The 11,633-nt window shown below is 50.8% G+C and overlaps 3 protein-coding genes across 3 annotated transcripts; all 3 read left to right on the forward strand.

Moving 5' to 3' along the window:
• Nucleotides 1-3,542: 3,542 nt before the first annotated feature.
• On the forward strand, nt 3,543-5,544 carry C8Q69DRAFT_112707 (putative efflux pump antibiotic resistance protein). Its single transcript, XM_028625131.1, has 4 exons — nt 3,543-4,057; nt 4,129-4,732; nt 4,797-5,128; nt 5,189-5,544. The coding sequence occupies exons 1-4, from the start codon at nt 3,622-3,624 to the stop codon at nt 5,488-5,490; spliced, it is 1,674 nt and encodes a 557-aa protein (XP_028481603.1). The 5' UTR covers nt 3,543-3,621; the 3' UTR covers nt 5,491-5,544.
• Nucleotides 5,545-6,456: 912 nt separating this feature from the next.
• C8Q69DRAFT_480790 (fungal-specific transcription factor domain protein) lies at nt 6,457-10,029 on the forward strand. The gene is made up of 5 exons (XM_028631547.1): nt 6,457-7,655; nt 7,737-7,996; nt 8,055-8,189; nt 8,252-8,342; nt 8,413-10,029. Exons 1-5 carry the CDS (start codon nt 6,784-6,786, stop codon nt 9,548-9,550), a joined length of 2,496 nt encoding a protein of 831 aa, XP_028481604.1. The 5' UTR covers nt 6,457-6,783; the 3' UTR covers nt 9,551-10,029.
• A 459-nt stretch (nt 10,030-10,488) lies between these two features.
• C8Q69DRAFT_448043 (hypothetical protein) lies at nt 10,489-11,574 on the forward strand (the record flags this gene model as incomplete). The annotated part of the gene is made up of 2 exons (XM_028629262.1): nt 10,489-10,669; nt 10,811-11,574. The coding sequence occupies 2 exons, from the start codon at nt 10,489-10,491 to the stop codon at nt 11,572-11,574; spliced, it is 945 nt and encodes a 314-aa protein (XP_028481605.1).
• Between the last annotated feature and the right edge of the window lie 59 nt (nt 11,575-11,633).

Genomic DNA, 11,633 nt, shown 5'->3' on the forward strand with positions numbered 1-11,633 from the left:
CCCCTGAAAGCACGGATGCCATTATTGTACGGGACTGGAGGAGGAGTGGAAGGGTAAATTAGATCTTAATCATCTTATACACCCGATATGGTAATATGCTCCGGGGAACGGCGCTAGTTTACTGACTAGAAAAATAGCATCCCAGATCAACGGGACGAATAACAACATTCTTAGTCACCCACATATGCAGAAGTTATGATCAACCGCCGATGTATTATTAGCAGCTTATGGTACTGGAAGAATTTTTTTTGTTTTTTTTTTTTTTTCTTCTTCTCCTGATCCTCGTGATCAGTGCGGCGGACCACTTCGTAGAGCTAAACATTCCATAATTCAACCATCAATGTTATTGGAGGAGTCAAGTGGCGGAGTTAGTCTCTAGACGGCCACGTTTTTTTTCTTGTCCGGTGGTTTGAGACATGGCCTTGCCACGACTATGGACCAGAAGGGTGGAAGGATCTGGAGATGAAAGGGTCCTTCCAGGTACTTCGCCTTTGCTGTTGGAGGATCTTGGTACTCCCCTGGTTCCTTGCGGCTGGCTCAACTTTTCACACAGAGACCTCACGCAAAGCATCTTGCTAGATCGGGAATAACCCCGCGAGTCTGGACATTATTATTCTTATAGCATACGTACCTAACTCATCTATACGACAGTCCCAATGGTGCCCGACGAAACAACCAGGGCCTTGGCACTTTGCCTACAAAGCCCGGGGGCTTGTCCGCTGAGGTGAGACTGGTAACCTCAGTGGTCCGCCGGAGGTTAAAGCGCGGGAATTTTCTCAAGGCCCTAGCGAGAGAATTGCTCGACATCGATTGCCAAGACGGAGGATTCCTGGCTGCGAAGAGGCCTGGACCCCCGGTGACCACCGGTTGGAAGTGCTGAGCCACTGCGCGCGGATACTAAAATAAGTTAACGACCATCAGAAGTTCAGAACCATCAGAAGTTGGCGATCTAAAGCCCACTTTGGGTGACAGGTCCCGGTGGGTTGATGCGCCGCGCGGGTGGTGCCAGACCCACTGGCTGGGAGAACAGTCTAAACCCTACGGTTTTAGGCATATCTGGCCGAGGATTGGGCATTACTTTTGCATCTCCAGATCGGGTAAGTTACATCTCGTCGTGGTGGTGAGGATGGTGGGGGGTCCTGCATATCTGCAAAGCTGCTCTTCCGCTATCTTAGTATGTTTGGGAAATATGAACGGCCAGAAGCTGTCACGACCGTCGTCACATGCATGGTCGAAACTGCAATGCATCGACTCCGTCTGATATCGGGTCTGAGCCGACTCGTCCATCATATCTATCAGTTGGCGCGAGGTGTAATTCCAATCATCTGCAAGGACTGCATCCTGTGCTCTAGTTCATATCTAAGCGCTGACTCCAGAGGATCGTTGGAGGGTGTTGACTAGAGTAAATGACCAGTATGGATCAGATTTATTGGTCGACCCTTCCTGGAAGTGTAATGCGACTTGAACCTCACGTGACAACCTCAGACGTGGGAAACAAACTATTATTCATAAGCAGGCAACTCTGCCGCAGTAGATAAGTTAGGTAGTTAATGATAATCCAGCTGAGTCAAGTCCTTTTGAGAGACCAACCCGGACAATATCGCACTGAACGATGAAAGTTCTGGTTCTGATCATATGACAGGAAGACAATGCACAATAATAGAGACTCGAGAGAAGCACGGTGTACGGCGGGATTCACGTCCGCATTCGGTCTCATTGGCCATACCATACAGGAAAAAAGGGGTGGGGGGTCATGTTAAACTGCCTGCTCGGGGAAACGAGGAAGTTGTGGACCATGGTAAAGAACGATAATACATAATGTAGGTTCCTGCTCAGTGCTCACACGACAATAATATGGTAATGGGGACTGAGGCGCTTGACCTGTCAGCTCGTCTAAGCATCTGGCATGATTTATGATTACATTACCCTCACTGAGACTGGGATCTGGATTAGGAAGCAGACGATCATTACTCTCCCATAGATATTCTCTCCGTGACAGGTCCCCCTCGCATGATGCAATCGTATCACTCACAAACGCACCGCTTCGTGAGTGCCAATTGTATGCCGTGTGCGTCTCGATAAGCGATCTCGATCTGCTCTTTTAGCGAGCAGAAGAAACTTGTTGTTGAAAGTCGTGATGTAAGTGTGAGTAGGCCGCGATAACTTAGCGACTATCCGCAGTGGTTCGGCGTGCGGGGCCGCAGGGCAGAAAAGCATCATGACTGCTGGAAACAGACGCTTGGGCCGGCGGCCGTGCGCGGTCTCGGCGGGCCTGAGATTCCAGGTTTCTAGGGAACAGGAGAATTTTGGCGCGGTGAGTCGCATTTATGGTTAACTTACGGGATGTAGTGAGTGAGTGAGTAGTGACTACTAGTTAAGTCTATCATGGGCCTTTCCCTTCCTTGCCTTTCCTTTTCGTTCCTTTCCTTTCAAATCATGGCAACTCCGGGCGATCAGCCAGTAGTCGACTATGTACCGTAGTATGGTACGATCACGATTCCACTCTGCGGCAGAACCCGTGAATGCAAATCCACAAGGGGGCCGTCTGGAGTTCTGCCTGACGGGAAGACAGTGGACCCTTCGTTGCTGGTGGAGACTCCTGAACTGGTCATGTTTACTTCTTGAGCATATCAGGGGGTGATATGATCTTTTGAATTCGGGAGCGTTGAACGTTTTTCTTATTATTATTATTGTCACCCCCTAGTTTACTGGGCTCCCGTCCGCCGGACTATCTCACGAATACTCTCCCCCAGATGGTACAGTACAATAAAGAGATGATAATTATAATCATCATTGTAACAATAATATTAACAATATGAATCATACAAATAAGAATACTACAGACATCATCGACAGCTCTTTTGATCCATTTCTATTCACACATTGTATCGAATCCAGGCGGTCAGTTGCGTCCTGTAAACAATGAGGACCAGGATGAAGTCTCCTCGACGGAGGAGTCATAAATAAATACCATAATAATAAATCAATTGAGCTAGAGTACAGTCCTGGATCCACTCTGTCTGATGAGAAGAAGCTGGAGCATGTGAAATATGACTAGCTCTAGCTAGTCCTCATATTTTTTATTATTATTATTATTATTGTCATGAGTTTAGGCGCTCTGCGAGGTACATGTTCTTTGTTCTTCGATGGCTAGGCGCGCAGCATATTACCCGATCTGGTAAGTCGGCACCCGTAGCCGGCGAATCTCGATGCGGCAACCGAAGCATATCCGAAGCACCACCGGGTCCGAGCCAGTGATCGTCCGCAAACGTTGATATCGCAGCGACGTCAGCCAGACTTTGGACCACTCGATACGGTACATCTCAGGAATACCAGCGGAATACCACAGGAATACCACTTTCATCTGGTAGCGATTGGTCCTTGTCGCCGTCCCCACAGGAAATACGGTACGCTCTGTGACCTGATGCCGCTTAGCCTGCAATCGCTGGCGGATCAACTCTAAAAGAAGATGCTCTGGGAATATAAAGACCTCATGGACCCCCTTCATCTGCTCGGAATGAGAAGGACTATTATTACGACCGCCCACCCCCCAGATCGGTTACCCACTCTGCCATCCCGCAGTCGATTCATCAACCAGGACTGACAAGACAACCTTCCAAGATGGCTTCTCCTCACCCGCCGGAGGATGAGACGGCTGCACAGCCAGCATCACGGACCAGGACCTGGGGTTCCCTGCCTGGACAGACTGATCCACTAGACCTACCCCTCCGCGAGCTGAACGACAATGCCAACCTGGACGAGTTCACCTCGGAGACCCGGACGGGCAACATCATCAAGCCCGTCAAGTCGAATGTCACGGGCCAGATGGAAGATTGGAAACTAGTTACTTTCAAGATCGACGATCCCGAGAATCCCAAGAACTGGTCCAAGGCCAAGAAGTGGTGGTGCACAATGTGTGTCGCGTGGACTTGTTTCGTGGTTGCTTTCGCCAGTGGTGTTATCACAGCAGGTCTCGAAGGCCCCGAGAGGACGTTCCATGTCTCGGAGGAGGTTGCGTTGCTTACCATCACCGTCTTCGTCGTGGGCTTTGGTGTTGGTATGTATTTATTTACCTCTCCTCAAGAAGCTTCACGCCGATGGAATTGACTAACGACCACACTTGCTCAGGACCAATGGTTTTCGCCCCGCTTTCAGAAGTGATTGGGCGTCGCTGGGTCTATGCAGGCACTCTTCTGGTCGCCGTGATCTTCGAGATCCCCTGCGCAGTGGCCCCCAACATTGGTACACTGATCGTGTGTCGAGCAATCGATGGCATTGCCTTCAGTGCGCCCATGACTCTGGTCGGAGGAACTCTGGCTGATATGTGGAAGAACGAGGAGCGTGGTGTGCCCATGGCCGCCTTTAGTGCAGCACCTTTCGTCGGTCCCGCCATTGGACCCCTGGCTGGTGGTTTCCTCTTCGATAGCGCGGGCTGGCGCTGGCTGTACTGGCTCCAGATGATCCTTGCTGGAGTTGCCTGGATTTTGATCACATTCACAGTGCCAGAAACATATGCCCCAACCCTGCTCAAGGCGCGAGCCAAGAAGCTGAGAAAGCAAGAAAATGATCCCAAGTACGTGACCGAGCAGGAACTCGACTCGCGACCACTCGGAGAGAAGATCAAGATCTTCTTGCTGCGTCCGTTCCAGCTCCTTTTCATGGAACCCATTGTGCTGTTCATCTCCGTCTACATGTCTGTCCTCTACGGTCTGCTCTACATGTTCTTCGTTGCGTAAGTGACCCCCTATCTTCATCCGGTGTCCTAAAAGGGTCGCACAGCTAATGACTGGTAACAGCTTCCCCATCGTCTATGTAGAGGGTAAGGGATACAGTGAGGGTATCACCGGTCTCATGTTCATCCCTCTCGCCCTTGGAGTGATCATGAGTGCCTTTTGCGCGCCATTTGTCAACAAACACTACCTGAAGGTCTCCGCCAAGTTCAACGGAAAGCCTCCTGCGGAGTACCGCTTGATCCCCATGATGGTCTCCTGCTGGTTTATCCCCATTGGTCTGTTTATCTTCGCCTGGACCTCATACCCCGATGTGCACTGGATCGGACCCGCCATCGGTGGCTGGCCCATCGGATTTGGCTTCATCTTCCTGTACAACTCCGCCAACAACTATCTTGGTAAGTACACCTGTTCGCTGAAGTCGGATGTTACCCCGCAGAAGCTGACTCTTCCCGCAGTCGACACCTACCAACATCAAGCAGCATCTGCTCTGGCAGCCAAGACCTTCCTGCGATCCCTCTGGGGTGCCGGTGTGGTGCTTTTCACCGAGCAGATGTACCACCGCCTTGGCTACGAGTGGGCCGGTACACTGCTGGCTTTCCTGGGTCTTGCTTGCTGCGCGATCCCCTACGTCTTCTGGTTCAAGGGCGCGGCCATCCGTCGTCATTCCCACTTTGCCTACTCTGAGGGGGATGACGAGGCCGCCACCGCAAAGGCCCTCGACATCGAGAAGGGCAGCCAGGACAGCAACGGCCATTAAAAAAAAATCGAAACAAACCAACGCAAAGAAAAGAAACGCCGTCGAAAATGCGTTTCTTATGCTCGAAGGGCCCCGTTTCATAGAGTGGGCGCACTATTTACATATTCTCATTGCGCGATCCGTTCGCGGTTATAGATCTTGTTATCTCTTTTTTCCCCCTTTATTCCTTGATATCCGATTTCTCTGATCCGATGTGATCTGATCTGACCCTTCCCGTTTCCTCTCATCCCCACCGCCCTCACTATTTCCACCCTTATTTCATTTCCATCCATCTTCTTTTTGTTTATTTTTTCTTTTTTTGACGAACCAGACTCCTGGAACCCTAATGTGTTGCATCACGGGCTATCGATAGTGGAGTCGGGCGTATCTTGTCGGGTCTTGATGCGGAGCATTTACAGGCAAGGCGTTTGGAAAATTCTTTGTTGGTTTATTTTGTTCATGTATGATAATTGATACACTACCCCGAGGCTCGCCTCTGGCTGGGCAGAGTTATCTTCTGCATAGATAAAATACCTCATACATCAATATTACATAATCAGTCAATTGGGCCAGTTTTCTCCGGGTATTATTACTGTAATTATAATATTAGTTGCTTGCGGAGTCGCGATGGATTGAGTCTAAGGCTCTAAAGTTATTATTACTCTACTCCCCGCGTTCAGCCTTGAATGATCGATGTAATAATAGTGGATTCAATTTCAGACTAATTATTAATTAATTAACAAATGAATAAATTAACGAATTAACTAATAACTAACGAATTATTGACTGATGACATAACCTGCTGATTAATGTGGTATCCCGTGACGGTCCTCGTGTCCCAATGCAGCCGCGGCTAGGGCTTAGGGCTGTCACGTCCCCGCGGTCACATGACACGCGGCCTCTCAGCGGTCCGCGGGCCGAGTGGAACCCCGATCCTCCCGTTGGAGAAAGTTGGAGTTTAGGATGATTTTAGTTGCGCGCTCGACTCACTAACGCCCCCCTTGGGATAGCGACCTTTTTCTTCTGCGCCTGTTGACCTCAACCCCATCCCCCATCGCCTGGAACAGATCGAGAAAAACATCGAAAAAAAAAGAGAGAAATCAGGACGATGTCGATATAAGACTCTGCCTGGCAGAAGCATGTCCTCCGTCTCCCTCCGCCTCTGCAATCGCCCTCCCCCCCATTGTCGACTCTCTCTCCTCACCCCGGGTCCTCGGTCCCGCGTCTCGAAATTCCCCGGTGTCCGTGTTTCGTGCTTCCTTCTCTCCGGCTGTGCCACGAGCTTGACAGGTTGACGCTGAGCCTGGTGTGTGAATGTCGAATCCCATGTCATCCACCTCGTATCAGCCGTCGACGGCCGGCTCCAACGTGCCCGCGACGACATCCGCCACCCCGATATCCGAACTACCGCAATCCCAAGTCGACGCCATCATCCGGACCAAGAGGAAGGCTCGTGAGCCCAAGGCCTGCTACCCCTGCCATACGCGCAAGGTGAAATGCGATCGCAACCTGCCCTGCGACGGCTGCGTCAAGCGCGACCACGCCGACCTCTGCTCGTACGAGCGGCCCTCGAAGAAGCGACAGGTTGCGGCTACGGTATCCCAGACGTTCCTGGAAGGGGGCACTCCCGCTGCACCAGGCGCAGGCGCGAGCGGAGTGGTTGGGGGACTGAATGGGACGGCTCCTGTGCATCCCAGCATCGAGACGGCCACGGCTGGCGCCGGCGGAGGTATTGGGGTGCCGGGACGGGTCTCGATACCGCGCGAAGAGTGGGAGAATGTGTGTTCCAAGCTGAAGGAGATGGAGCAGACCATCTCCAGTCTCCGGACGGGGCTCGAGCAGATCGATGATGGAGGCCGTGTGCCCACCGCCACGAGCAGTGCGCGCAATGGAGAGACGGGGACCCGGTCCGAGGTGGTCTCCCCGGATGGCGAAGGTATTCACGCCGCAAACACGCTGGGTGAGGGTACGGTACATCTGGGATCGCGATCGGTTCTGGCGTACATTCTCAACCGGTCCGGCTCATCCCAGGCGCAAGCGCTCCTCGAGGGTGGTATACTCCCGAAACTCGGTCTCGACAATGAATCCGCGACGTATCCCTTCGTGGACCTGTGGTCGTCGGATACGTCGTTCTTTGACGTGAATGCGCTCTGCGGGGCGCTTCCAAGCGATCAGCAGTGCAAAGAGTTTGTCTCCCGGTCACCTTCTCTGGGGTGTTAGGGGAAAATGTGGTCATTGCTAACGTTCGGACTCGTCCGATTTCGCAGGTTCCTTTACTTCTACAGAGACATCGGAGGAACGATCTATCCAGTACTGGCCGACGTCGTTGAATTCGAGGAGAAGCTGAATATGTTACTGCATAATCGGTCAGCAGCCGGGGGAGTATACAAGTCTAATGATAACCAGTCCCAGCGGCCGTTTGGCGTGAGCTTGGCCTATATTGGGCTGCTCTTCGCCGTTCTGGCGTCTGGCTGTCAATCGTCCGACTTGCCCAGTAAAGAGCGGGAGTTGACTTCCCAAGTCTACGGTGAGTTGTCCTGCTATGGTATGCAACAATGTTCCATCATCCTAACAACTCTCCGCAGTATGCTGCTCTTACCAATGCTTGCGCATGACCAATTTCTTATCGCAACCTACGATCGAGGCCATCCAAACGCTTCTTATCATCGGGAATGTATTGTCCTACAATATGAATCCCGGTGTCTCCTATGTCCTGCTCGGTATGGGCATTCCATTCTTCTCTCGATTCCCTTTAGAGTTTATCTGACTGTTTGGTAATCAGGTATGACGCTCCGCATGGGCTTATCGCTCGGTCTCCACGTGGAGTCTAATCGCTTCTCGCCAAGAGAAAGATACGTCAGGAGACATGTCTGGTAAGAACAAGATCGAAATCTCAGCAATCTCTTGACTCGAATTGTTGCCAATGAAACTAATGCCATCCAGGTGGTCGATGGCTTGGCAAGACAGCCACTTTTCGCTATCATACGATAGACCTTCGACAACGGCCGTGGGCCAGCCGGATATCGCTTATCGACCTAACTCCAAGCCAGGCGATCGATCGTACTTTGAGACGCTATGTCGAATTATTTCGCTGACTCTAGAGGTCGTCAAGGGCCGGATGTTGGCTCCCCACTTTCATATGAACTTCAAAACGATCCAGGCATACAAGGAACGCATCCAGCAGATCTTGACCGACGCCACCCCTCATCTTCGTGACCGCAAATATTGTCTCACCTCGAAAGATCACCTGGAGTGCCTACAGTTGAAGCTGCACGTCTCCTACATCACATCGGAACTCTGCCGGCCAGCAGTGAAGCCCACAGCCGACACCAAAGATCCTGCTACCGCCACGATGCGGAGAGACTGTGTTGACAGTCTGATGATGACCGTGCAGTCGTATATCGAGTTGCATTCTGTCAACTCCCATGCCGCACGCTCCTGGATCAGTCTCCAACGAGCCATCAGCTGTGCGTTTCTTCTCGCCGTGATTGAAGAATCGAAATCCGATTCCCACGTATGGACTCTTCTTCGCCAGCTTGAGGTCATCATTGCCGATCGGGCGATTGCGGAGGGCGTCTACGATCCAAACGAAACACCGACAGGTCGTACGAGCGTAACATCTCCGCCCCAGACCATGGCAACAACAGCACAGCAGAACAGTCACTTTAATACAATCCCCGGAGTGACGAACACTCCGATATCAAACCTTGACTCAACATCAGTATCAGCATCAGCATCAGCCACCACGGCGGTTCCCGCGTCCGTGGCTGCTGACACCCAGACACAGTGGGCCAAGCCGCTCACCAAGTCACTGCGGGCGCTCCAGAAGCTCAACGCGGCGTTTAACAACCTGGGATCTCCGACTGGCGGTGCTGGAAACGGCTTCCTTGGACCGCCAAACGCTAACCCGGCTGCTGCAGGCATAGCCGGCTACCAGCAAACTGGATCGGCGTCGACAATGACGCCCAGTGTGGGATCTCTGCCGCCGCCGACCCCGGAAAGCTCGACGAGCGGAGAATGGACGATTCCGAACATCCTCGATAGGGCGTCGGAATATATCCATCCTCCACTTTGGGGTTGAGCAGCTGGTTGTTACAGCTGCAAGAACACGCCTGCGATCAATGTCTGTATGAAATGCTTCGGGTGTCATGGTAGTTTAGAGGCGCAGTGTTCGGTTGTTCAAAAAAGATTTAGCGGGGCTGGACTCTGGAGTTTCAGGCTCAATGGGCAGTTTATTTCTTTTGCTTTCTGAGGTTATGTCATTGTATACTAAGTCTCCCAGTGAGACATTCTTTTAGAGGTTATTCGTATAAGCATGGATGGCCTGTTTTTCGATCGAACCTTGTTCGCATGTCCTTTAGCTGAGGCGTTGCTGCGCTTGCTGATCCATACTGTCGTTTTATCATCATCGTCGTCATCACCATCATTGTCATCATCATTGTTATCATAGTTTAATTCGAGCCAGCTTCGGCGGTAGCCTCTGAGAGGAAGAATAAAAAATAAAAAATAAACCACTACCAGCCATTACCCCAGCAATAATATTTTCCCTTTGTGTTCTCGAACAAGATTGTCGATCAGGATAGTCTCTAGAGTTTAGAGTATTGGGTCCCTGACAGTCCCGGTTTCATCTACCTGCAAGGCATTGCTTTGCATAGTAGTAGCACGGCACTATCTGTCTCCGCGTTATAATATCAGGGTCTGCATTATGCAGAAGAGAAAAAGCTAAGATATAGTTAGAGAAGACGTCGAGACATGATTTAATGTAGCATGTTCTTTTTGTCTTCATCTTCCACCGGCAACGAACTAGTTATTTATTATATTATATTATGTTACCGCGATGATAGCATCTATTTGAGACTGTGATCTTTTACCCGAGCTTCTCTTTTCTGTTCTATTTTAAATAAAAATAACCACACCTCCCGAGATCATGCTGCAGGCAGCGGATCAGTTATCATCACCATCATCACCATCATCATCAACAACAACAACATCCTCAGACGATATCTTCCTCCCACCACGATGACACCCCTCAGCTATTATCCTCTCTACACGATTCTTCTCCTCAGCAGCATTCCCCAGACTGTCCGGTCAGAAAATGGGGACTCTTCAAATTCAGACTTCACGATCGTAAATGGCCAGATCTTCACGCCGGGGTTGGCGATTCTTGATTCTCCGCAGCCTTTTACGCCTTTGGGTGGTGGTGAGTTTTGTCCCAGGATATATATATATATAGCATGCGCATGCGCATATACTCTGTATATTATATTATATTATATTATATTATATTATATACCAGACTGAACTGGAATAGTTAACTAACACAATAATATATACAAAACAGACACCCTCCAAATCGCCATCGACATATCCGGCGACGGCCGCATCCCCCTTTCCAACCCGTCCACATCCCCAACCGTCTTCCACAACATAACCATCTTCCTAACTTCCTACACGACAATCCACAACTTCACCATTTCCAACAACACCTCTCCTCCTCCCGCAACCACCCCCCCAGCATTCATCGGACCAATTCTATCCCTCGAACCCTCCTCAACAGTCAAACACATCGATTGGTTCTGGCCCGCTTGTCTAGTCGGTAATGGCGCCCCGCAGTCAACAACAACATCTTCTTCTTCATTGGGAACAGGAACAGGAACAACCTCCGCACGAGGAGAATATAATATATCCATCCATCAATCATTCCGATTAAATGGGTCGGAGTTTTATACGGTTTTCGACTTACCGATTAGTGTGACGGATGATATTCCCGAGAGGGCGGAGAGGGTGGAGTGTCCGTTTTTAGAGAATATTTTGCTTCCACCGGAAGAGATCCGGGCCGGGACGGATACGTTGCCGACGCAGCCTTTTTTAGGGGGTGGGGTGAGTATTTCATTTTCTGGGACGGGGGCGGGTATGGGGTCATTGGGATCGGGGGAGGGATCGAGTTCGGGGGAGGGTGGTTCTTCTTCTGGGACTGGGACTGGAGGGAAGGATGGGGATGGAGATCTCACGGCTTTGTTGGCGGAGGGATCGGGGAGGGTGAGATGGAGTACGTCTATGATGGTGTTGGTTGGGGCGGCTATGTATTTTATTATGCTTCTTTAGCCGGTGGGATTGTTGTTGATGTTTATCTTTATTATAAGGTCACGGTTCTGGTCTATACG

Source organism: Paecilomyces variotii, assembly GCF_004022145.1.
Source record: "Paecilomyces variotii strain CBS 101075 chromosome Unknown C8Q69scaffold_15, whole genome shotgun sequence".
Classification (NCBI taxonomy): Eukaryota; Fungi; Ascomycota; class Eurotiomycetes; order Eurotiales; family Thermoascaceae; genus Paecilomyces; species Paecilomyces variotii.

Bases quoted from the DNA above. Each gene is read 5' to 3' on its own strand.
- C8Q69DRAFT_112707 (XM_028625131.1), top strand. From the start codon at position 3,622: ATGGCTTCTCCTCACCCGCCGGAGGATGAGACGGCTGCACAGCCAGCA. The intron at 4,058-4,128 runs GTATGTATTTAT...ACACTTGCTCAG, and splicing joins CGTCGTGGGCTTTGGTGTTG to GACCAATGGTTTTCGCCCCG. The intron at 4,733-4,796 runs GTAAGTGACCCC...GACTGGTAACAG, and splicing joins CTCTACATGTTCTTCGTTGC to CTTCCCCATCGTCTATGTAG.
- C8Q69DRAFT_480790 (XM_028631547.1), top strand. From the start codon at position 6,784: ATGTCGAATCCCATGTCATCCACCTCGTATCAGCCGTCGACGGCCGGC. The intron at 8,190-8,251 runs GTATGGGCATTC...TTTGGTAATCAG, and splicing joins TGTCTCCTATGTCCTGCTCG to GTATGACGCTCCGCATGGGC. The intron at 8,343-8,412 runs GTAAGAACAAGA...AATGCCATCCAG, and splicing joins TACGTCAGGAGACATGTCTG to GTGGTCGATGGCTTGGCAAG.